Source organism: Halichondria panicea, chromosome 7 (assembly GCF_963675165.1).
Source record: "Halichondria panicea chromosome 7, odHalPani1.1, whole genome shotgun sequence".
In the NCBI taxonomy this organism is placed as follows: Eukaryota; Metazoa; Porifera; class Demospongiae; order Suberitida; family Halichondriidae; genus Halichondria; species Halichondria panicea.
This window is the reverse complement of record NC_087383.1, coordinates 6,170,041-6,196,003: the sequence shown is the minus strand read 5'-3', so window position 1 is coordinate 6,196,003 and position 25,963 is coordinate 6,170,041. Positions and strand designations below refer to the sequence as shown.

At 40.0% G+C, this 25,963-nt stretch overlaps 1 protein-coding gene and 4 long non-coding RNA genes across 5 annotated transcripts in view; 2 read left to right on the top strand and 3 right to left on the bottom strand.

The window, feature by feature from the left end:
* The window catches only part of LOC135338491 (espin-like), a 100,824-nt gene that overhangs the window by 28,639 nt on the left and 46,222 nt on the right, over positions 1 to 25,963 (top strand). The window contains exons 6-9 of the mRNA XM_064534640.1: positions 9,439 to 9,543; positions 11,548 to 11,652; positions 14,915 to 15,019; positions 20,610 to 20,681. Coding sequence (XP_064390710.1) covers positions 9,439 to 9,543; positions 11,548 to 11,652; positions 14,915 to 15,019; positions 20,610 to 20,681 — 387 coding nt within the window. The remainder of the gene's footprint in view (positions 1 to 9,438; positions 9,544 to 11,547; positions 11,653 to 14,914; positions 15,020 to 20,609; positions 20,682 to 25,963) is intronic.
* Positions 1,269 to 8,644, top strand: LOC135338563 (uncharacterized). The gene is made up of 5 exons (XR_010395588.1): positions 1,269 to 1,454; positions 6,410 to 6,571; positions 6,776 to 6,908; positions 7,147 to 7,257; positions 8,487 to 8,644. It is a non-coding gene; the product is annotated as an uncharacterized LOC135338563 (long non-coding RNA).
* Positions 12,519 to 13,397, bottom strand: LOC135338610 (uncharacterized). Its single transcript, XR_010395645.1, has 3 exons — positions 13,202 to 13,397; positions 12,792 to 12,841; positions 12,519 to 12,742 (listed from the first exon to the last, which is right to left on the bottom strand). It is a non-coding gene; the product is annotated as an uncharacterized LOC135338610 (long non-coding RNA).
* On the bottom strand, positions 13,961 to 14,775 carry LOC135338599 (uncharacterized). Its single transcript, XR_010395634.1, has 3 exons — positions 14,582 to 14,775; positions 14,172 to 14,221; positions 13,961 to 14,122 (listed from the first exon to the last, which is right to left on the bottom strand). It is a non-coding gene; the product is annotated as an uncharacterized LOC135338599 (long non-coding RNA).
* LOC135338629 (uncharacterized) lies at positions 22,806 to 23,779 on the bottom strand. Its single transcript, XR_010395668.1, has 2 exons — positions 23,487 to 23,779; positions 22,806 to 23,127 (listed from the first exon to the last, which is right to left on the bottom strand). It is a non-coding gene; the product is annotated as an uncharacterized LOC135338629 (long non-coding RNA).

Genomic DNA, 25,963 nt, shown 5'->3' with positions numbered 1-25,963 from the left:
GTATCAATATTAGCATATTTTTGTCTATAACACGTACAGACTGGATTTGTTAGCTATCCTTTTACAGATAGGCCTTCCTAACCATCCTTCAAGTGAGCCTAATTTTACTTTTGCCATTTCATTCTTTTTACTAGTCTTTGTTAGGGTATTTACACAATCTTGGGGTACTATCGATCAGTTGCGTATCAATATTAGCATATTTTTGTTCATAACACGTACAGACTTTGGATCTGTTAGCTATCCTTTTGCAGATGAAGTAAGCCCAATTTTACTTGCTGGTCTTTGTTAGGGTATTTACACAATCTTGGGGTACTATCATGATCAGTTGTGTATCAATATTAGCATATTTATAACATGTACAGATCGACACAGTAGACTGCTACATATACAGCTGCACAAGGACCATCTACTAATATTATGTAGCTTTGGCACCTCTACCGACGCACACCGCGGTGCTTTCATTTAATAATCATCTGCTTGTACAAATGAAGTTTCAATTCAGGTTACAATTTAGGTAGCTTTGCACTAGCTAGCTAAAGCACTACCTATTTATTAGTTTTACGCTTATCAGTAAAGAGCAGCGCCTCAGGTAATAATGAACTGCCTCCTTATTTATTTTACAGAATTATACTAATAATAGTTTGCTCAAGGGCATTAATTGTACATAAGTGCTTTTACACTCGAAAAGCAATTATCATACTCCACTTTTATCAAAATAACTGATTATCAGTTCATCATGGGTTAGTATTGAGATGTTGTTGTTTTTTATCCCTGCAGTGGATGGCTGAAAGGAACTAAGACGTGTTGGGCTTCAAAACAGTTCATTTCTTTTTCTTTCAATCTCTTATGCACAGTCATGTTTTACATTCTCTGATCCGTGTTGATTCTGTAAGTAGAAAACTATAATTATGATTGTAACTATCTTGTTGATGTTATGGATTAGCATGAATAATTATACATGTATACAAATATCACAGGCATTGAGAAAGAGATCAAGATCATTGCCAAATTAGGGAAAAGGTCGTGATCAAAACTTCCATAAATCAATGATGTTAATGTGCGAGTGTGCCATGCACACTTTCTCTGCTACGCGAATAGTGTGCTACACACACTTTATTTTGTTCACACTTTTATATGGTGTGCCCAGCACACTATAAAAATCACTTAAGTGTAGCAAGTGTGTTGGCCACACTTCAATGGCAACCATAAGTGTGCTCAGCACACTACATTTTTTACAGTGTAGTACCGCCCACCGCAGAACCAAAATCTAATTAATTTTAAATTACTTTCATTATCAGCTCCTAGCAAAGAAAGATGCGTAGCTAAGAAGCAGTAGCAGTTTTCTGCAGGCAACTTTGTTGCAAACTAGTCTAGAATAGTTATCCTGCCAGGATCTCTGAGTTTTGAACGGAGCAGGTAACCAGCCAAGGCCCCAGCGAAGGATCATTTCACAAGTAAGCTCTGTGTGTGTATAGCGATCATCATTACCCGAGGCGCGTGGGCGGCCACGGGTATAGTAGTCGTTAACCCGAGGCACGTGGGCGGCCACGGGTTATAGTAGTCTTTCTGTTTGTCTGTTTGTTACCCGAGGCGCGCGTGGGCGGCCACGGGTATAGTAGTATGTTGGTCTGTTTGTTTGTTTGTTTGTTTGTTTGTTTGTCACAGGTATATCTACTCACCTGGATGCCACATCACTGCGTTTACAGCATGGATAGCCTTCACACAACAATATCTTGATTTAAATAGTGGCAGATTTTGCTGTTAAAGCTTCTTTGTCGAGCAAAAGCTAAGAAGCTTGAATAAGCTTGTGACTAGGTCTGCTTACCTGGATGCTCTAGCACTGCGTTTACAGCATGAGTAGCCTCCACACAACAAGTTAGTACTTTTGATAGTGGCAGCTTTCGGTGTTAAAGCTCCTTTGTCTAATAAAAGCGAGCAAAATGTAGCTTGAACAGAACTTGCACATGCGTTACTTATAACTGAAGTGATCCTGTACCAAGAACGATGGAAAAGGGTCACTAAAGTAGAAAGCTGTATATACCAGGAACAATGGAACAGGGTCACTAAAGTAGAAGCTTGAATTATAGCTCCTGTTGCTGACGGGATCCTACTCCATGCAGAACCTGGAGCCATACTTCTCTGAGACTCCAGGCTTCTTTACTGTGATCCTAATCCACAGTGCATATATCTTACCTGTTCTCAAATGTTTCAGCATGCCTCCAGTCTGGTTTAGTTTATTGCTCCTGAGTTGCTGTGCAAGTCATACATGATAACAACATCAGCAATGCATTATATTTCTGGTTTCTTTTTAATCATGTCACCATGTACCAGCCGAGGGTTTGCACTTTAGTGCTCTAGTTACCCGAGGCGCGCGTGGGCGGCCACGGGTATAGTAGTCCGTTGGTCTGTTTGTTTGTTTGTAATGTGTGAGTCTACTCACCTGCATGCCATGGCACTGCGTTTACAGCATGGATAGCCTTCATACAACAAGTTATTAATTTTAATAGTGGCAGAATTTCATGTTAAACCTTCGTTGTCAAATAAAAACGAGCAAAAGCTAAGAAGCTTGTGACTGGGTCTGCTTACCTGGATGCTCTAGCACTGCGTTTACAGCATGGGTAGCCTCCACACAACAAGTCAGTACTTCTAATAGTGGCAGCTTTCGGTGTTAAAGCTTCGTTGTCTAATAAAAGCGAGCAAAATGTAGCTTGAACAGAACTTGCACATGCGTTACTTATAACTGAAGTGATCCTGTACCAGGTCCAGAAACAATGGAACAGGGTCACTAAAGTAGAAAGCTGTATATACCAGGAACAATATTGGAACAGGGTCACTAAACCAGAAAGCTTGCTTTAGCTGACTGGGATCCATGCAGGACCTGGAGCCATACTTCTCTGAGACTCCATGCTTCTTTGCTGTGATCCTAATCCACAGTGCATATATTTATAGTACTACTACCTGTTCTCAAATGTTTCAGCATGCCTCCAGTCTGGTTTAGTTTTATTGCTCCTGAGTTGCTGTGCAAGTCATGCATGATGATGATAACAACATCACTATATGCACTGCATTATATCAGTCTTCTGGTTTCTTTATAATCATGTCACCAGCCGAGGGTTTGCACTTTAGTGCTCTAGTTTGTTTGTTTGTTTGTTTGTAACGAGTATATCTACTCACCTGGATGCCATAGCACTGCGTTTGCAGCATAGGTAGTCTTCACACAACAATATCTTGGTTTAAATAGTGGCAGATTTTGATGTTCAAGCTTCTTTGTCGAGTAAAAGCGAGCATAAGCTAAGAAGCTTAAACTTGCCACGTGGCCTTGAGTCAAGGTACGGGATCACTTCAGCTGAAAATACGTATTCAAGGCTTGATTATGTATTTTGAGCTGAAGTGATCCCGTACCAGGAACAATTGTCAAGAAAGTAGAATTGTGACTGGTTGTTGACTGACTCTGGATCCTATACCTACTCCAGCCTGGAAGGAGCCATACTTCTCTTAGTCTAGAAGACTCCAGGCTTTTTTGCTGTGATCCCAGTCCATAGTGCATGTCTCATGCATGTACGTTGTTAGTTTAGTTTTATTGCTCTTGAGTTGCTGTGCTCTGCTATTCATACATGCTACATGCACTGCATTATCACTCTTCTGGTTTCTTTATTATCACGTCAACAGCCGAGGGTTTGCACTTTAGTGCTCTAGTTTTGTTTGTTTGTTTGTTTGTGATTGGCTTTTCTACTCACCTGGATGCTGCGTTTACAGCATGGATAGCCTTCACACAACAATATCTTGGTTTAAATAGTGGCAGATTTTTATGTTAAAGCTTCTTTGTCGAGCAAAAGCTAAAAAGCTTAAACAAGCTTGTGACTAGGTCTGCTTACCTGGATGTTTTAGCACAGCGTTTACAGCATGAGTAGCCTCCACACAACAAGTTAGTACTTTGGATAGTGGCAGCTTTCGGTGTTAAAGCTTCGTTGTCTAATAAAAGAAAAATAAAATTTTATGTTTGAAGCAAGATGGCCTCACTCTCATGGCAGAACAGGCCCAGGCTCTCAAGCTCCTGTTTGAGGGAAGGGACGTGTTTATCTGGTTCCCAACGGGGTATGGCAAGTCTCTCTGCTATATCAGTTGCTACCCTTTTTAATGGACTACAAGCTAGGTAGGACCAAGGCTCCTCCTGTTGACAAAAGTGTTGTTCTTGTTAATTGTCTCTTCCCTTGTATCTCTCATCATGAGACTCACGATTGACCAGATCAGGAGTCTAAACAATAGAGGTGTTTCTGCTGCCATCCTCAGTAGCAATAAAGGAATTGACAAAGATTTGGTTGCCACTGCCAAAGAAGTGTCTTCTGGGAAGTATTTCCTGCTGTATACTGCCCCAGAGGCTGTTGTTGAAGACCACTGTTGGAGGATTCATTTTTTGTTGTACCACTAGTCAATGTATTAAAAAACCACGCCCAGATCACGCCCAAATACAATCAATACCAGGCCTAGTAGGCGACCTAGCGTTCAATTGGAGACAGATCGGCCTGGGGTCGAGGCTAACTGGGATCCTACTCCACAGGACCTGGAGCCATACTTATCTGAGACTCCAGGCTTCTTTGCTAATCCACAGTGCATATAGTACCACTACCTGTTCTCAAATGTTTCAGCATGCCTCCAGTCTTGTTTAGTTTTATTGCTCCTTAGTTGCTGTGCAAGTCATACGTGATAACAACATCACTATATGGCACTGCATTATATTTCTGGTTTCTTTATAATCATGTCACCAGCCGAGGGTTTGCACTTTAGTGCTCTAGTTACCCGAGGCCGTGCCGCGGCCAGCGGGTATAGTAGTCTGTTGGTTTGTTTGTTTGTTTGTTTGTTTGTGATGGGGTTTTCTACTCACCTGGATGCCATAGCGCTGCGTTTGCAGCATAGATAGCCTTCACACAACAATATCTTGATTTAAATAGTGGCAGATTTTGATGTTAAAGTTTCTTTGTCGAATAAAAGCGAGCAAAAGCTAAACTTGCCCGTTGGCAGCTGCTAACTACACGCGGCCTTTATTCGAGATACCCTATGTTACATTGTGATTTTTCCACATGGGTTACTTACAGCTGACGTGATCCTGTACCAGAAACAATGGAACAGGGTCACTAAAGTAGAAAGCTAGAATTACTACCTCTGCTGACTAGGTATTTGCAGCTGATTGATCCCGTAACATGAATAAGGGCCAAGAAAGTAGAATTGTGACTGGTTGTTGACTGACTCTGGATCCTATACTCTAGCCTGGAAGGAGCCATACTTCTCTTAGTCTAAGACTCAAGGCTTCTTTGCTGTGATCCCAGTCCACAGTGCATGTCTCATGTGACATACTCAATGTTTCAGCATCCCTACAGTCTGGTTTAGTTTTATTGCTCTTGAGTTGCTATGCTAGTCATACATGCTACATGCACTGCATTATCACTCTTCTGGTTTCTTTATTATCATGTCACCAGCCGAGGGTTTGCACTTTAGTGCTCTAGTTTTGTTTGTTTGTTTGTTTGTGATTGGCTTTTCTACTCACCTGGATGCCACAGCACTGCGTTTACAGCATGGGTAGCCTTCACACAACAATATCTTGGTTTAAATAGTGGCAGATTTTTATGTTAAAGCTTCTTTGTCGAGCAAAAGCTACAAGCTTGTGACTAGGTCTGCTTACCTGGATGGTCTAGCACTGCGTTTACAGCATGAGTAGCCTCCACACAACAAGTTAGTACTTTCGATAGTGGCAGCTTTCGGTGTTAAAACTTCGTTGTCTAATAAAAGCGAGCAAAATGTAGCTTGAACAGAACTTGCACATGCGTTACTTATAACTGAAGTGATCCTGTACCAAGAACGATGGAACAGGGTCACTAAAGTAGAAAGTTGTATATACCAGGAACAATGGAACAGGGTCACTAAAGTAGAAAGCTTGAATTATAGCTCCTGCTTTTAGCTGACTGGGATCCTACTCCACAGGACCTGGAGCCATACTTCTCTGAGACTCCAGGCTTCTTTGCTGTGATCCTAAAATCCACAGTGCATATACTGATATAGTACCACTACCTGTTCTCAAATGTTTCAGCATGCCTCCAGTCTGGTTTAGTTTTATTGCTCCTTAGTTGCTGTGCAAGTCATACGTGATAACAACATCACTTATATGGCACTGCATTATATTTTTCTGGTTTCTTTATAATCATGTCACCAGCCGAGGGTTTGCACTTTAGTGCTCTAGTTTTCCTAGTCTAGCCTTTAGAAGCCTTTTGAGCTGATTTAATATGCTTGTCCACCTACCTAGATAGCCTCTGAGTGTATGAAATATATACTGAAAGAATAGTTTAGTTAGTTTTAGAGCCTGTTTTTTTAGTGTAGTCTACAAGGTTTGATATTCAAATTATTTTCTCTTTTTCAGCATTTGCCTCTAGCAAAGAAAGATGCATAACTTGGAAACAGTGACAGTTTTCTTTATTCAACTTCGTAGCAAAGTAGTCTACAGTAGTTACTGTGTCAGGATTTCCTGGTTTCTAACGGAAAAGTCAAGCAGCCAAGGCCAGAGCGAGGGATCTTTTCAGAGGTAAGCTTTGTGTGCGTATTATAGCAAGCATTATGTAGCTAGTATAAGCCTTCATAAGCCTTGGAGCTGATTTAGTATGCTTCTGCACTTGCCTAGATAGCTTAAGAGTGTGTAAAGTGTACTTGTGTAGAAGCTGAGTTAGTTTAGAGCCTGTTTTTAGAGTGTAGTGTACAGTGTTTGATATTCAATTATTATTCTTTTCAGTGTGGCAAAGAAAGGTGCACCCCTTAGTAACAGTAACAGTTCTCTTCAAGCTACCTTGTAGCTAGTTACTCTGTCAGGACCTCCAATCTGAACAATCAACCAGCCAAGGACAGAGCGAGATTTTACTTCAGAGGTAAGCTTTGTGTGCGTATGATTATAGCGATGCTGTTTTTAGCTTGTACATGGTGTTCTTAGCTGATAATACGCTTACCTACGTAGCTTGTAAAGTGTACTGGCTCCAGCAGTATGTTGAAGCCGAGTTTAAAATACAGAAGCCTATATGTACGCTCAGCAGTGTTGCAATGTAAAGGGGTCATCATTGATTTGTCTAGCTATCTGTTGGTCTCATCCACAATGTATTCTGTTATCAGCTGTGATGAATGCTGGAATTTTGTCTTGAATCGGAGATCGGAAAGTTTGGGCCAACAGATTGGTTGAGATGGTGGGAGTCCATAGTCAGGCCAGGAGTGGAACTGCTTACAGTAAGTGGTGTGCGTGTGTGTGTGTGTGCGTGCGCGCACTTGTGTGTATATTTATGTGCGTGCGTGTGTGTATGTCTGTATGCGTGCCCGCGCGGGTGTGTGTGTATCTGTGTCTGTTATGTGTGCCCGCGCGGGTGTATGTGTATCTGTGCACACGCGCGCGCTTGTGTGTATCTGTGTGTGTGTGTGTGTGTGTGTGTGTGCCCGCCCCCTGTGTGTGCCTGTGGCTCAGAGGTACTCTGTAAATTGCAAGAAGCAGGCCTCACCATGTGTAAAATGGTACTTTATACCATGCTAAATATTATCAGTGCTCTGCCAAAAGTTATGCCTAGGCTTGTGTGAAGTTCCCGCTTGCTTCCAATTGGGGTTGGCTTGTGTAAAGTTCCTGCTTGCTTCCAATTGGGGTTGGCTTGTGTGAAGTTCCTGTTTGCTTCCAAGGTTACAATTCAATTAGGCTCACTACTCAATTATATAGGTGTACATGTACAGAGGTTGATTGCATAATAATGTCTGACCTTTTCAGGGGAAAGAAAGAAAGGCTTGTTGGGCTTATGAGTGTACTGTTTATGAGTGAGTGTACTGTCTACTTGTGTAAGGACATTTTCTTCCCAACATAATAGGCTTGTTGGTTGTGTTATGCTCCCCAGCTAGGATTAGGTCACAATTTGTCATTAGTTGGCTTGTGTGTTTGCCTGTGATATGCATTGTAATTCTGTGCCCAAAGTTAAATCTTTTTATGAACTCCCAGTTTGTTGTAGGATCACAGTTACTTTATATGTGCCTATGAGTGCCATTGCATGTAAGTTTGCTTGTGGGAGCCTATACATAATTATGTCTAAGGTTGCATGATTCATAATTATTTTGGCACCCTTGTATGAGATGTACTGTACTTTGTGTATGGCCATTCTCAATAGACTTTTTTAGGTTTGTTGGCTTGTGAGTTAGTGCCTGTACATTCCTAATTTTTAGTCTGCTGTCTATTATAGCAATTCAATTATAATTATGTGGCTGAATGTTATTATTCAATTTAGTGTGTGTATTGATTGCATGATAATCTTTTGATCTTTTAGGCACCACCCCAAACAAAGGTACATTTAAAATTCAATTTCTTTATGGCTGGCTTGTTGGCTGGTGTTTGTCTATGAGGAGGTTATGTTCTACTGTGTGTAAGAACAATTGATTCTAGAGGTGGTCTGCTTGGTTGGTAATACTCCTTCTTCCTCATGCAGGTCTGTGAAACTATCGTCACTGCTATCTGCCATGGAACCACTACCATCGTATGGGTCTGAGAAGGTCTACTCACTGTGACTACTATCCAGGATACCTAGGAGTACCTCATCCCCTGTGTACAGCCTCTTAGTCATTGTTGTACCATAGAATTAATTGTAATTGTATTTATTATAATGTATGTTCACTTTTGAGATTGATATTGAAATACAAATTTCACATAAAAATTTCAGCAAATTATTGATTGCTAACCTATGGTGATCGGACTCAGTACGGCTTCTGTTGACCTTCGATAGAAGCCTTGCAAAGCTGTGGAGCTCTGGAAGGTTGTAGCTCACCACAAATTAATTAACAGTAGAGTAATGTGCGGTTGACGCTTCAAAGCATCAACCGCGGCTACCAGCTATTCACATATTGACGCTTCAAAGTGTCAACCGCGGCTATTCGGTTAAGTGTGTACGTCTCAACAATATTAATGATCAAATTAATGTTAGGCCCTCCATAACTCATTGTGTATGTCTTGGGTACACCACTTACTGTGAGTACATTTCGGTAAGTGGAGTATGGGACAGGGAAGCTATAGGTGTTCAATAAGAAGGCTTGGTTACATTAGCTGATTATTATTGCTCCATTATGCGCATGCCCCAGTAGCGTATCTAGCAATAGGCTCAGGGTACGTGCTCAAGCATCCCCCGAAGCTAAAAATCATTACTGTAACTTACTGTTTATCTGAAGAGCTCTCATTAACGGTGAGCTATTCAGATTGAAAGCTGTATATAGAGCATAGCTGTTAATCTGGAAATTTCATGTATTCGAATGGGGTCTAGTCTGGAATTAGCGAGGTTCTACTGTAGTAACTAGATTTCGTTTGTACGTATCTATTCCATTATCACTGTACTATCATTAATTATCACGTACACTTCCACACTTCTGACCTTTGACTCACCACTATAGGAGCTGTGACCAGTGATGGACTAACTCCACTAGGAGTGGCAGTCAGAGAGGGGCACCTGGACACTATCAAGTACCTCATCATGGAGCACAACGTGGCTGTCAATGGTAAGTTAGTATACAGTTAGCTGATACAGCATGTGCAGTACATGTCGGGGGATTGCTGACTTGCCAAATTATATATAGGGGTATAGGGCCAAGGGACTGTTGAGTCAAGGAGGTCCAAAGTAACTGGTAAGTTCCATATGCAGACTGTTATATACATCGTAAAATAGTAGTGATCACTATTATTTTACGATGTATATAACAGTCTGCATGTATAATAATAATCAGAACTGAAGAGGGTCACTACCATTGAAGTATATATAGAAAGATCTGAGAGTGGCCCTATAATTATATCTTGGACCATCACCAAGATATAGCAGTTAACGGTTTCTGGGGAAGCACATTCGAAAGAACATACTTTACTTTGATGTTCTCCTTGACCAGACATGCCCAACTTTCGTCTGCGTACAGAAAACATAAACACACGTAGAATTCAGAATAACACTTAATATTTAGCTATAATAGCAACATCATTTGCATGCATTTTCTCCTTTACATTAATTTTCTCTCAACATTTTTATTTTTTATCTCTCTAGTAAATACACATGATCCTTGCCAGAACGCAATAGTTAGATCGCAAAGGGTCAACTTTTCTGCTGGTTTGGTTCATTCACAAAGGTTTTTAATTTATAATAATGGCAAGTCTATTTGCTATCAAATGCTGCCCGCTACTGTGAAAAATCTCTCTTATTTTTGTTTTTAACTCGTTCAATACAAGTAATATAGTTGTGACACACGAAAATCGAAAATATGCCTATCTTGAATAAACGCCCATCCTCTCTTTTGCTTCAAAGTTCTTGCACGAGGGAATTTCTCCATTCTTCAACTGAAGGTTAGCACTTCAGTGCTCAAGGGTGTATATAATTATAGTAAACTGAACAAGTCAGAATACGTTTAATCGTGTTGATGGCACTTAACAACTATAAACAATACTTGTGGCTTGCTCTTCGTACCGTATATAATTATAGTGCCGTATAGTGGGTATAAATGGCCATCCCAGACGAAGGTTTGGGATGAGTATTTTGAGTCAAATTTCGCGAAATGACCGTTAGAAACGTTTTCGCGCATTTAATTTTTGGGGAATAGCTTGAACTTGCACGAACTCTACACGCGACCTTTATGGTACTGTTATAATTATAGGGAATAGCTCATTGTGTTGACCTTTCTATGCACACAGTTAAAAGCATTCGATATGCTATACGCTATAATAGCGTCCAAACACACTGCAATTTTGTTCTGTTGTACAGTATCAGGGGAGGATCTAGGATTCTTGAAAGGGGTGTTCCAGGGCCCTGAGCAGGTCAAGGACTGTTATTTTACCTAAAAAAAAGGTCGTCACTTCTTCGAAACAATGAGCATGCGCATTAAGACACAGAATTTTTTCCTAAAAAAAAAGGTCATCACTTTTCATAAGCAATCTGCATGCGCTACGCTGGAGAGTTTTTGGCCTTCATAGTCGCTGAAACTGCACAGACAAAGCTTCGCATGACTAACAAGGACTAAAGGTTAGTGAGAAGTGCATGTGAAAGCTAGTAAGAAAGGAACAACTTGCTAACTAGTTGCTTGAGCCTCCCACTCACTTCTATCTCAAAGGGGGGTTCAATTGAACCCAAAGAACCCCCTCTGGATCCGCCACTGAGTATACCAAAGCTACGGAGTTAAATTACACCAGAACACTCTGATCTTCAGCTAGCTACCCACTAAGCAGCCTTATAATAATTATACGGAATGCTCCAGTGATCGTGAAATTGCTAGAAGGCCATGTATGTACAAGTAATAAGTTATTACTCATAAGAGGATGGCATGATAACCTACTGTTTGCTGGTTGTGTAATAATAAAAAAAAAAAATACGAAAAGATCCACCATACAAAATAACCTGTTACAACTGTATAATAGTGGTATATTATTACAGAACGTAGCTTAAATTACAAGTAATTATTAATAATAATAGTTTATCCTCACTACACGTATTATCACGTACACTTCCACAACTCTCACCACTATAGGAGCTGTGACAAGTGATGGACTAACTCCACTGGGACTGGCAGTCAGAGAAGGGAAGCTGGACACTATCAAGTACCTCATCACAGAGTACAATGTTGATGTCAATGGTAAGTTATAGTTACACGTGCATAATTATGTGAACTAGTCAGCAGAAATAAAATACGTTTAACCCTGTTGATTGCACTTAACAGCAGAGGTAGAAATAACACCTCTTGATTGTCCTGATAAGTTGTCCTAGCATAATAGCATTTTTTTCTGCCATCAGGTGATATTGGTCTAAATTACCCATGCAATGTCTTAGTAATCAAGTAGGGTTTAGGTAGCCTCGATTCCAGGCCGAGTTGATTCTAGCTAGGCCGACAACTATAGGCCTGGTGTTGTGTGCATACACGGAGCTAAATTACGGTATTAAACTTATACGGGGAAATAATAATGACAGGAAGCAAAGTATGAAGAATCTCTGCTTTGGTTTCCGGTTCCGGTTCCTGTCACGCCCAGATACAATCAATACTAGGCCGTATTTTTCAACTTCGTTCTATTAAAAAAAAATTGGCCTGGGACCGAGGCTAGGGTTTAGTTAGAGCTTACCATTAGTCGGTTTGTCACTCTGCTAAAAGCTACATAGCTATAGGCCTGTTCTTGCAATGAACAACATAGCTGATATAATTATGAGTGCGCATATGTGACAGGGCCTAGGAAAACCCCCCTTAACGCGGCACTAATTAAATTAGGCTATAGGCCAATTTAGTAGAAATGAAAAACATGGGCAAAAAATTTTTTTTTTCACAGGTGCTAACTTCAACCTTTCCTCTACCTACCTGTAAAAATTTGGGTCTCTACGAAGCTTTAAACAGGTCAAGCGCGGACGTTGAAGAAACTCACCAAACGTTCATTTTTTATAATGAAATTTACTGTCTACGTGAGGGGAAATACCCTGGGAATTTCCCTATTATTGTTAATTATTTTTAACAAATAAAAGATGACAACTTGTACAGGACTATTTCATCAGCCCAGTACTTACAATCATCAAGAGGAGCCAGGTATATTATAGCTCCACTTCTTAACAAACATAATTTAGCAACAGAAATAGATTAGAAAGAGCAGCTATCTAGCTAGCTAGCTTGGCGTAGATCCACTCTTGTTTCTTTAGATGTACGTATCCCGTGCCACTTGTCCTCATAAACACTCCATAACAACCTACAGATAAGTAGTAAGTTAAGATAGACACAATATCAATGTCACTTACATGCTAGCCAATAGACTAGCGTTTCTCAGGCCTCTGACACTTACCACCACCTGGGGGAACCATCAATATAAATGTTATACGACAATTCCACGCAGTTTCCTGGGCCCTCCATGATGTGATCACCCATCCCATCAGGCCTGTTACTACTAAGCACAATGGCAGTGATACCAGTACTAAATTAAAGGAGGAAAGCTTCTTATAAGGCTACTAATAAGTTGGATCAAGCCTTAGATCGATACGGACGAATACTAAGTGAAAGGCTACCTATAATAGATCACTTAGGCTTCCTTTAAGCTGTATGAACGACAGAGACACTTTCTGTAGGCTCCATACAAGTGAGGGATCTTTTATAAGACTGATACATTACACAGATAATAAGTACAAGCTTATAACAAGACATGAGAGCTTACCATTCAAGCGACGGGAGTTTTTGCCTCTTTATTTCTTCGAAGATCCTTCCTAGGTGCCAAGCAATCCAGCTACATAGCTATACTAGCTAGCTAGAGAGTCCTAGAACGCCTAGCCTTCATCTAACTAACTTGTCTTCTCCAGAACATCTTTTACGAAGCTTTATGAGAGTATACGGAAGTGCCCGGAAGGCAATAATTGAACTTCAATTATTCATGACGTTTGAGCGTTTTACTCAAGAGGGCGTTGCAATACCTTCGTAGCGTTCCCTCGAACATATCTCCGGATAGAAAATAGCTAGGAGGTCGATCTTGGTATCATTTTGAAGCTTAGAGAACGCTTTATCCGATTCAACAGTAAAAATAAACTCGGGTACACCCGCGTTAAGGGGTGTTTTCCTAGGCCCTGTCACATATGTGACAGTGCCAATGAAAACGGACCTTAACGCGGCAATAATTAAATTAAGCTATAGGCCAATTTAGTAGAAATGAAAAACATGGGCAAAAATTTTTTTTTCACAGGTGCTAACTTCAACCCTTCCTCTACCTACCTGTAAAAATTTGGGTCTCTACGAAGCTTTAAACAGGTCAAGCGCGGACGTTGAAGAAACTCACCGAACATTCATTTTTTACAATGAAATTTACTGTCTATGTGAGGGGAAATTCCCTGGGAATTTCCCTATTATTGTTAAAAAATAAAAGATGACAACTTGTACAGGACTATTAATTTCATCAGCCCAGTACTTACAATCATCAAGAGACGCCAGGTATATTATAGCTCCACTTCTTAACAAACATAATTTAGCAACAGAAATAGATTAGAAAGAGCAGCTATCTAGCTAGCTAGCTTGGCGTAGATCCACTCTTGTTTCTTTAGATGTACGTATCCCGTGCCACTTGTCCTCATAAACACTCCATAACAACCTACAGATAAGTAGTAAGTTAAGATAGACACAATATCAATGTCACTTACATTCTAGCCAATAGACTAGCGTTTCTCAGACCTCCGACACTCACCACCACCTGGAACCATCAATATAAATGTTATACGACAATTCCACGCAGTTTCCTGGGCCCTCCATGATGTGATCACCACGCATCCCATCAGGCCTGTTACTACTAAGCACAATGGCAGTGATACCAGTACTAAATTAAAGGAGGAAAGCTTCTTATAAGGCTACTAATAAGTTGTATCAAGCCTTAGATCGATACGGACGAATACTAAGTGAAAGACTACCTATAATAGATCACTTAGGCTTCCTTTAAGCTGTATGAAGGACAGAGACACTTTCTGTAGGCTCCATACAAGTGAGGGATCTTTTATAAGACTGATACATTATACAGATAATAAGTACAAGCTTATAACAAGACATGAGAGCTTACTATTCGAGTGACGGGAGTCTTTGTCTCTTTATTTCTTCGAAGATCCTTCCTAGGTGCCAAGCAATCCAGCTACATAGCTATACTAGCTAGCTAGAGAGTCCTAGAACGCCTAGCCTTCATCTAACTAACTTGTCTTCTCCAGAACATCTTTTACGAAGCTTTATGAGTATACGGAAGTGCCCGGAAGGCAATAATTGAACTTCAATTGTTCATGAAGTTTGAGCGTCATTTACTCAATGTACCTGAGTAGATTTCGTTTGTACGTATATCACTATACTATCAGGTATTGTCACGTACACTTCCACAACTCTGACCTCTGACTCACCACTATAGTCACTGTGACCAGTGATGGACTAACTCCACTGGGAGTGGCAGTCAGAGAGGGGCACCTGGACACTATCAAGTACCTCATCATGGAGCACAACGTGGCTGTCAATGGTAAGTTAGTATACAGTTAGCTGATACAGCATGTGCAATACATGTCAGGGGATTTGACACATACATGATTAGCAACCAGCAAGTTGCCGATGCTTTATTATTTTGGACACAATCTTTTACATTTCCTGTTGCAAATGTACAACACAGATAATATAATTATACCCGAGGCATCGATCGTACGCTAACCCAACGTTGAAGCTCTTTATGACTTCATCTTTGTGTATGCGGGTATCTTTCACAGAACGACCGTTAGAAAGGTTTTCGTGGATTTAATTTACGCGGAATAGCAGGCTTGTTGCAGCATGCATGTGATATTAAATTTCTGGGTAAATGTTCATGTACATGCTGAATCAGCGAAAACCGCGAACATTTTTATACCCTTGAAATTATTATACCCGCCGTACCTGGCAGTTAATTAGCGTGTTGTGTGTGCATAAAAATATTATCTTAGTGTGTGATGGATGTGTGACTATAGTATGCCATGCTCTTTAAACAGCAAAAACACTAATAATGTTATAATTATATAATTATGAGATGCATCATCGTGTTTTAGTTTGAATGACAGAAATGTATGTCATTTCTACATGTGTTTCATTTAACATGTTTTATGTTACTGTAATGAATGTATTTTTACTGTGTATGGCTCTTCTTGTAGCTCCAATGTGAAGGTGATCATCACTTTTAATTAGATATAATTATACAGACTGGCGTCAGTGTTCTTCTGAGATCATAATTATACCATATTATTAACCGCCATTGACTCGATATTGAGCTGCACACGTTTGCTAAAATCGTTGCATGATTGTAGTAAAGCGTAATTTTTGCCCGTCTTTTGCGCCCCTACTGAATGTGTGTATGGGGAGGATCTTAACCCTTTCCCCGCTTTAGCCGACTATAGTCGGCATGGCTACTGATAAATTTAAAAAAATCATTGTGCACACTGTGTTGGAGCTATGCACACACTGCAGATACCAGCACATGCGCATTGAGCTGCTCTTCCACATGGTATTTTTAATATTTTGCTTGGAGGTACGGTTCGATCAGAATTGTCGAAAGAAAAGTGACCGTTTTATAATTGCTACAAGATCTTCGTAGTACAACCTCAGGGAGGTTCTAGGGAAGCTAGAGAGTGAGAATATCGATGCCTATGGCCTTGTAGAGTGAGAGGACAGTGACTGGGATCATAGCTAGGTAGGAAGCTTCCTTTCAGAGGTCAAGCTAAAAAGAAAGAGCCTGAGAATCCTGAGGAAGACGCACTTGAGGTGGACCATCTTCCTGAACCTGGTAAGTCACTATAGAGTAGCATTTGTAGTCTTGATAGCTTCACTATAGGTTTATTTAGGCTAGTTAGTACAACAGTGGACATCATGAGACACCATTAAATTTGTAAACCTGTGTGTAGGTGAAGAAAATATTTCCCAGGAAAAGGGCGTCTGCCGATAGAACCTCAAATACAAGTTTCTGCAGATCATGATTGAGTCCTGAGTGAGCCATGTCACCGTGAGAACATTCTGAACACTTATATCATGTGTTCAGTCACTTCGTAACATCATACAATATTGTTTGTGTACATAATTGTGAATTTTTGTTAACAATTGTTATTTGTGGGGTGGTGGTTGGTTGCTAGGCAACAATGATGATTCCACGAATGCGACAGGTCCGGTTCTACCTGTGGAACTTTGTTACAAGTGTTTTTAATATACGGTTCATGAGTTATAAATTTTTTAAACAAAATATGCGAATATTCACTTTTAATTAAAGCAGGGAAAGGGTTAATGGGGGAGTAAAAGCCTCCTTTAACTTGGATTGGATGTGCCGTGCCCCTCACCTTAGTTCGGCACTTCGAGGCCGCCGAAAACATCAAAAATCCTCTGGTCATTCTAGCCATTATGTGTCAAGGGTTTCACTGGGGTACTGGGTGTGGGTTAACAATGGGACCAAAATTGAGGTCAGTATATAGATGAGAGCTTGTTGCAGAAATCATGCAAGTACCAGATATCACAACATTTGCCAATGGATAAACGGTTGTAATAAAATAATACGACAATGCCGCACTATTATTATACCAGGAGTATACAGTAAGCAACTATTATATTAATCGAACTAAAAATTACTAGGATATAATTATTGCCAGGAAAAGCACGAAAAAGCGAAGAAACAAAGAAATTCGGCGAGTGCATAACTCTAATCCGTTACAACGTCATTCACATGTACAAAATTAATGTTTACGCTATTACATACATTTTAGAATGTTTTGATAATGACCGTGTTGACTTAAATACAGAGTTTAGCACAGGTATACATACACATGACATGGAAGTGATGATGTGGACTGGTGGATGCATGGAAGCTTGGAACACTGTCTAATAATAATTTTTATTTATTGTTAATTGTGCTAATGTAATATCAACACTGACTGTACATGTTGTAACGTTATATAACTGATTGGAGATATAATTATAATTATGCACTCGCCGAATTTCTTGTTTCTACGCTTTTTCGTGCTTTTCCTGGCAATCCTATAGCAACGTTACACATTGCAAATGTTTCGATTCCCTTTCTTTTTTCAGTATACAGAGTATCATACTCTTCAATAATGAAAGTGAAAGGAACTATGTGACATGCAGCCATGTTTATACTGTAGATGTAGTTTGAAGTGAATGCAAAATCATCCTGGAGGCCTATTATAGTACATCTATGCTAGTCAGTGCATACGTCTAGCATAAATAGCATACCTGAGGTGAGAGAATGAAAAGTTGAGCTGAAGAAAAGGAGGTTTGTGTTACAGCCACGCCCATCTCATAAGTTGCCATGCATGTGCGTTGCTGTGGCAGTCATGTAAAGATTGCAGAATTGCATAGGTTGGAGCCTGAGAGGTCATCTGCCTCTTGGAAGCAAACGCAATTCTGAGAAAAACACCCATGCATGGTCCATGCAGGTTGTAGTCGACTATAACTATAGACGCGGTATCCAGAATCTTCTGAACATGTTTGTACAAGGAGGAAATGTTTTTCAAGAATGTTACTTACTTACTTAATACTTAGTCAGTCAGACGAAAAGCCATGAAATATGAAAATAGTGCAAATAATATAAATAGTAATGCGTGAGAATATTCATAGACTAAAAAGCTAACTAAGCTATCTGCCCAGTCAGTTTCTTGATGTGGCCTTTCCCTGCAGAAATAGAGCATGCATGCAGTCTATACACACGAGTCAAAATGTGTGCGAACACACACAATTGCACTGTCAATCCTATGTACAACCTACTGGTTGTACTAATACCATTATGAATACGCTCTACTTCACTGGGTTAATACATGCCATGTAAACGTATGGGTAGGCAGGTAGGCAAGCTATAATTATACATTTTACTACGTGCATGTGCTTGCGCAATACATGTAATTTTTGGGCGTTTATAATATATACCCAGAGAATGAGAGAGTCAGACAGTAGATTGAAGAGAGAGGGAAGTGGTTTTTAGAGCATAATTATAGCCATGCAGGATTTTTGGAAGAGGGAGCAAAACTTAGCCACGCATTATTATGACCGGAAACTGCGTCTCTTAATGATGACGTCATAATTAACTTATTCTAGTTCTATACCGACTAGCCCATCACAAAGGCATTCAGCAATTGATAGCAGAGATTAATTTTGCCATGCATATACCATGTTGAAAACCAGACAAGGATGTTTCTTCTGACAAGAGCTGGAGTGCCTGGGCCTGTTTTGTAATGAGGGTGAGGCCTTCTTGCTTCAGCAAGACAATGCATATTATGTTTATCTAAACTTACCGTAGCTAGCTATATAGTTAGATATAATCTATGACTAGATTTTAGTACTGGAGAGCATAATACATGCACAGAGTTAAATTACGGTATTAAACTTATGACAGGAAACAAAATGTGAAGAATCTCTACTTTTGTTTCCGGTTCTGCCACGCCCAGATACACTCATCACCAGGCCGTATAATTATGGGACCGAGGTTAGCTAGCTAACAGCAGCAAGATTCGCAAGAAAAGGGGGTGCCTGATAATCAGTTACACTAACCTGAGCTGAGTATATAGTAGAGATCCGGAGGGCCATTGCCATGCACCCCCTGGCTACGCTATACAAAGTAACATTTGTCGTATATACAAATTTCTATTAAAATGTCACTAAAATACGCTCATAATTATAACATAAGTGTGCACTGACTTCACGTGATGGTTCTACATTGAATTCTACATACATTTTTTCGGCTCTGTGTTTCACTCCTAAAACTCTCACGAAAACCTGGGGAATTAATTGCCTCAAAGCTCCCCCAGGTGAGCCCAACCCTCATTCGTTGCAGACATGCATAATTATATAAATCTACATGGGCCATAATATCAGGTAGCAAGATTATTCTCACTTCCCGCTCGGTAATAATTGTAGTGTAATTGCACTGTGTGCATGCTTGTATACAGTAGATAAAAGTCAAGTAAAAGTTTCCGTTCCGTACCGTAAAAACGTTTGCGTAGAAACGGAACAGAACTGCTCATTAAAAATGAAAACGGTACGAATCTACCCCCTTAATAGCGATCACACTAAGTCTTGTAGCTGCTTGATATCGGACGATGGCTAACTATAGCTTAGTACAGTACAGTGTTCAAGAAATCAAGCTGGTGCATGAACTGTATTATTATTATGTTGAACAAAGATTCCTCATCCTCCACAGACAGCTATACAGAATCCCAAGAAGCAAGGTCAAGCGAGCTAGTTACTGATCGATTGTAGAGCTATAGCAAGCTATACGTAGAAAATAAAAATATTTATGGCTGTATATACCTCAGAAAATTTCTCTTCATAAAACTGTATGATTATGTATGATTGTGCATTCGTATCGAGCTAGGGACTCAGGTTGCTGAAACACCCCCTATAAGCTTGGGAGCTATTAGTAATCGAGTTTGTACAATAATAATTATTAGCTTGATCTTGATAAGGCCTGGTATTCAATGTTTTCAATTTGTGTATTATTGTAGTGTTTGTCGGCAATTCTTAGATATAATTATGAGCAGAAGAAAAGTCTCGAGTAACAAGCAATTTGACTAGATTATTGTTTCGCGGTGGGCGGTATGAAGTCATAACCGCGGCTATTCGGTTAATTGGGACTGTACAGGTTGACCTCGAATCTAATGACTAATTTGCGACTTTGTCTCGAATTGTTATGCTCTCTATTTAAATTTTCATACTTCAAATCACACCCAAAACGTCATATCCGGCCGTAATAAACGTACATTAATTAAAAACCAAGCTTGGGGCAGCCAGAACTATAGTATATACGGAGCCATGGCCACACTTCAAGTCTGATCCAGCTAGCTGACGACCTGTATATTTAAGTGACTACTTAATTCAGAGACCCTGATGTGAGACCCTGATGTAGAATCATACATGCAGTATAGGCTTGTTAATTTGTATAATTATGAGGTTATCAATTAAGCCCTTGCTCTTGTGACATTATCCAGTAGAAGACTGCATGTGATCCATTTTGCGCTGAACATTCTATTTTGAAATCATGCATGCATATTTATTATCGTAGTATATTCACAGTGCAATTGTTGTTCTCACCTCAGATTCTGCACAAGTAGTTGGTATCCTAGAGCTGACACTGAAAGATGAAGGTGATGTAACCACCAAAGTTAACGGTGAGATTCATTATTATATAGGTGTACACTGAGTGGCGGTCATTTACTGACTAGCAACAGATGCTCCTTTTGTTATAGTATTAATCCACCCCTCACAAGGTCTAGTGCTTCATATTAACCACTTTTTATCGTTTTCTCCAGAGAACAATCGACTTCTCTTTGCTTGCAAGTTTGGGTACACTGCAATTGTCTGTTATCTGATCAATCAGTGCAATGTGGATGTCAATGGTGAGTGAATATCTTTGTACGCTGATTGCTAATGGCATGCATCACTTTACCTTTCTACCTACCCATTAATTGTGTATGTCTCAACAATGATATCTTATACCTTATGCAATGTTAGGCCCCCCATAACTCATTGTGTATGTCTTGAGTATATATACACCACTTACTGTGGGTATAGTTGGGTAGGTGTAGCCTCGTTCCCAGGCCTTACTTTTTCTTGCTGTTGTCACTGTTCATCCATGAAAGACATAGTGCTAGTGAGGCAGCAAAGAAAGAAATGGGCGTACAGTTAAGAAAAAGTAAGGCCTGGTTTGGGAAATCGCGTGATCCACAAGGATTTTTATGAACGTGGGCGATATGTAGCCCACAATCGTGACGTAAGGTATTCTCCCACGCATTCAGAGTTAATATGACTGTACATGTACTGAGACAACCACCAAGCTGTGCTGCAAGTTAGATCAGAGAACCAGCGTGGCCAGCTCTGGTGGCAGTAGCTACCTGCTATATATGATAATGATGACTAACTTAAGCTATTCTTGATCTATACTAGCATGTAGAAAGACACAAGAAAAGGTAATAGTCTGATAGAATCTGAACACACAATCTAGACTAGTAGATCATCTAAGGTATATAGCTAGCTATAGTGCTTGCAAACTTCCAGTTCCAAGTCCATGTCCAGCTTGCTGCAGGCAAAGTTTTATTAGTCATAGATATCTACGTGGGCAGTCCAACATCTCTAGCTCAGCATGCCCACGCTCATTTTCACCCTTCTACCACCCTTCTACCCTCACGCGACTTCCCGATACAGGCTCTCCTTTTTCCTAACTCTACGTCTATTTCTTTCTTTATTCCTCCAATTAATACCGTATTTTATCTCATTGAACGATTAAGACAGTATTTTATCTTATTGAACGATGTGATAAAGAACAGAAAAAGGAGAGCCTGTGTAGAGGCTAGGGTAGGTGCAGTGTGGGACATGTAGAGGTGTTCAGGCAATAGTTGTTGGTGACATTCATTAGTTATGGTTTCTGAGACAATGTGTTGTGCATTCCTGACACTGTCCTGACTCACCACTATAGGAGCTGTGACCAGTGATGGACTAACTCCACTGGGAGTGGCAGTCAGAGAGGGGAAGCTGGACACTATCAAGTACCTCATCACAGAGTGCAATGTGGATATCAATAGTAAGTTAGTATAATTATTTGCATGCACTGTAATGACATCACTTGAGTTTTCTATCCCAACCCATTGCGTGTACGTCTCAAATGATACTTTACAGTAGCAGCCAATATAAAGTACCCGTTCCGTTTACGTAATACGTCCGTAGTACCCATATATAGATACGCATTTTTTCTTATTCAACCATTGTCATACCCATGCAGCTCTGCATGCAGCTAGCTATAGCAAGTAGTTAGCTGTATATATAGATATTAGCTATAGCTAGCGTTTTCTAACCTTGTAGAACAGAGATAGGACTCATATTATAGAGACTGCAGACATTTAATGAGAAGTAGAAGATCCTGTGAATGGTGCGTTATAATTATGTATTTGTTATAGATCAAGAGCTATATACAGTTCATTTAGTCTAGAGAGTAGATTACCACAAATGTGACAGGGCCAATGAAAACAGACCTTAACGCGGCAATAATTAAATTAAGCTATAGGCCGATTTAGTAGAAATGAAGGACATGGGTAAAAAAATTTTTTTTTCACAGGTGCTAACTTCAACCCTTCCTCTACCTACCTGTAAAAATTTGGGTCTCTACGAAGCTTTAAACAGGTCAAGCGCGGACGTTGAAGAAACTCACCGAACGTTCATTTTTTACAATGAAATTTACTGTCTACGTGAGGGGAAATTCCCTGGGAATTTCCCTATTATTGTTAATTATTTTTAACAAATAAAAGATGACAACTTGTACAGGACTATTTCATCAGCCCAGTACTTACAATCATCAAGAGGAGCCAGGTATATTATAGCTCCACTTCTTAACAAACATAATTTAGCAACAGAAATAGATTAGAAAGAGCAGCTATCTAGCTAGCTAGCTTGGCGTAGATCCACTCTGTTTCTGTAGATGTACGTATCCCGTGCCACGTGTCCTCATAAACACTCCATAACAACCTACAGATAAGTAGTAAGTTAAGATAGACACAATATCAATGTCACTTACATTCTAGCCAATAGACTAGCGTTTCTCAGGCCTCCGACACTTACCACCACCTGGGGGAACCATCAATATAAATGTTATACGACAATTCCACGCAGTTTCCTGGGCCCTCCATGATGTGATCACCCATCCCATCAGGCCTGTTACTACTAAGCACAATGGCAGTGATACCAGTACTAAATTAAAGGAGGAAAGCTTCTTATAAGGCTACTAATAAGTTGGATCAAGCCTTAGATAGATATGGACGAATACTAAGTGAAACACTACCTATAATAGATCACTTAGGCTTCCTTTAAGTTGTATGAAGGACAGAGACACTTCTGTAGGCTCCATACAAGTGAGGGATCTTTTATAAGACTGATACATTACACAGATAATAAGTACAAGCTTATAACAAGACATGAGAGCTTACCATTCGAGCGACGGGAGTCTTTGTCTCTTTATTTCTTCGAAGATCCTTCCTAGGTGCCAAGCAATCCAGCTACATAGCTATACTAGCTAGCTAGAGTCCTAGAACGCCTAGCCTTCATCTAACTAACTTGTCTTCTCCAGAACATCTTTTACGAAGCTTTATGAGTATACGGAAGTGCCCGGAAAGCAATAATTGAACTTCAATTATTCATGACGTTTGAGCGTCATTTACTCAGAGGGCGTTGCAATACCTTCGTAGCGTTCCCTCGAACATATCTCCGGAAAGAAAGTAGCTAGGAGGTCGATCTTGGTATCATTTTGAAGCTTAACGGACGCTCTATCCGATTCAACAATAAAAACTCATTTGAAAATGCCCGCGTTAAGGGCCCTTTTCCTAAGTACTATCACATAATTTAAAATATAGTGATAAATGTTTGCACGTTGTAGGTACCAGCACATGCACATTGAGCGGCTCTTTCACATGGTATTATTAATATCCTGCCTCGTACGCTTTGTGCAGTATACTGTCGAAGTAGCCTACACAGGCTCTCCTTTTCTGTTCTTTATCAATCTATATTACTAGAATATTTTGCTGGTGAAAAACCTTGGAGGAATGAAAGCACCGAGGGTGCTGATGCCTCGGTGGAGGTGCCAAAGCTACATAACATTCCTACTAATAGCGCTTTTACACACATTAATTATTGATGAACAATCTTGCATTGAATTTGCTGCATGCAGGCAGAATCCAGAATCACAGGGAAACTCAAAGAGTGGGTAATGATCGGCCATGATTGTTGTTAAAAACGATCAATGCTAAAAGTTCAAGCCAAGGTTAATAGCTGCATCAGTAGAGCCTTGCAGCTCCTAGTGCAGAGCTAACTACTAAGTAGAGTAGCAACACTCCATGGACAAGTTTCGCTACGCACTCTTCTGAAAAGACTGCAATGTCATTCCAAGTAAGCAAAACTAGGCATAACTCGAGGACGAAGCATTATTTTGCAAATCCAAGTAAACATGACAAGAAGCCTATAGAAACTCTTACTTGCACTTGATTCATCCTTGAGCAGCTGTAGCAGTCTACACACACATACAGACACACAAACACACTACCGTATACCTCGCTTGCGCATTTGGCCCTTTGCGATCTAACTATTGCATTCTGGTAAGGATCGTGTGTATTTACTAGTAATAATTTTAGATTTTGCAATTTTACTATTGCGAATTGATCAACCCTCGCAAAGTTCACATATAATTATGTTTGATGCTCGCAAAACATTCTATACTAGCTGTAATTGTTCAATAAAATACGGAAGGAATGGAGGAATATAGGGATATAGAGTTAGCAAAAAGGAGAGCATGTATAATTATATCAGGAAGTCGTGTGAGGGTAGAAGGGCGGTAGAAGGGTGAAAATGAGTGTGGGTATGCAGTGCTAGAGATGTTCTACCAGTCTATATTGTGTGTTTAGATTCTATCCATAGAATATCTAATATATTTTTGTTGTGTCTTAGATCTAAACTATAGCTTAGTCATCATTATCATCTATAGCAGGTAGCTACTGCCACCAGAGCTGGCCACGCTGGTTCCCTGACTTTGCATGCAGTAGCTTGTTGGCAGTGTCTCAGTACAAGTCTTATATTATTAACTCTGAATGCGTCGGAGAATACCTTACGTCCCGATCTCTGGGTAGTTAAGGCCCGAGTCTAGCCTTAAATACCAAAATTTACACTATGTTCATACTGCTGTATTATTTGCAATATACAGTGTATGCTGCATCAAAATGATCCAAAATGAAGCTCAATGTTTTCTTTTTCCAAAAAACTAATTAGCTTAATTCAATTATGCTAATTAGTCCCATAAATGGTGATGACGTCATGGCAGTTTTGTAAGAAGAACTACAAATGCGGACATGAAGAAGCTAAGATCAAGCTTCAAAAACAAGGCTAGATGAACATCTCATAGCTAAGTACTAGGATCCAGCTGGGGAAGAGTAAAAGTTACTGCATTCTTGAGATACACAACATAGCCTACCTCTAGAGTGGCTGTCAGAGCTAAAGAAGCCAGCATAGGTAAGGCAGTTTTGCACATATTAATTTCCCCAGCTGGAAACATAATCATGACAACCTACTCTATCTTTTAAGGGCCTAAACAAGTACTCTTACCTCGTGTAAACCCACCGCATTTGTTGCTAAAGATATTGGAGAATAGTTCCAGCAGCTAGCTAAGCAAGTACCTTGGACACTGACTTCACTTGCAATGAATAACATTAATAAACATTATGAATCTCATAATCTACATTAAATGTTGGCAATGAATAAAATTATTGCCTGACCCAGGCCTTAAGTACCCAGAGATTGTGGGCTACATGTCGCGCCCACATTCATAAAAATCCTTATGGTTCACGCCATTTCCTAGCCTCCTTCACCGGCCTTCATAGAAAAGAAGGCCTGCATGCTATCGACTGCTTGCGCATGCGCA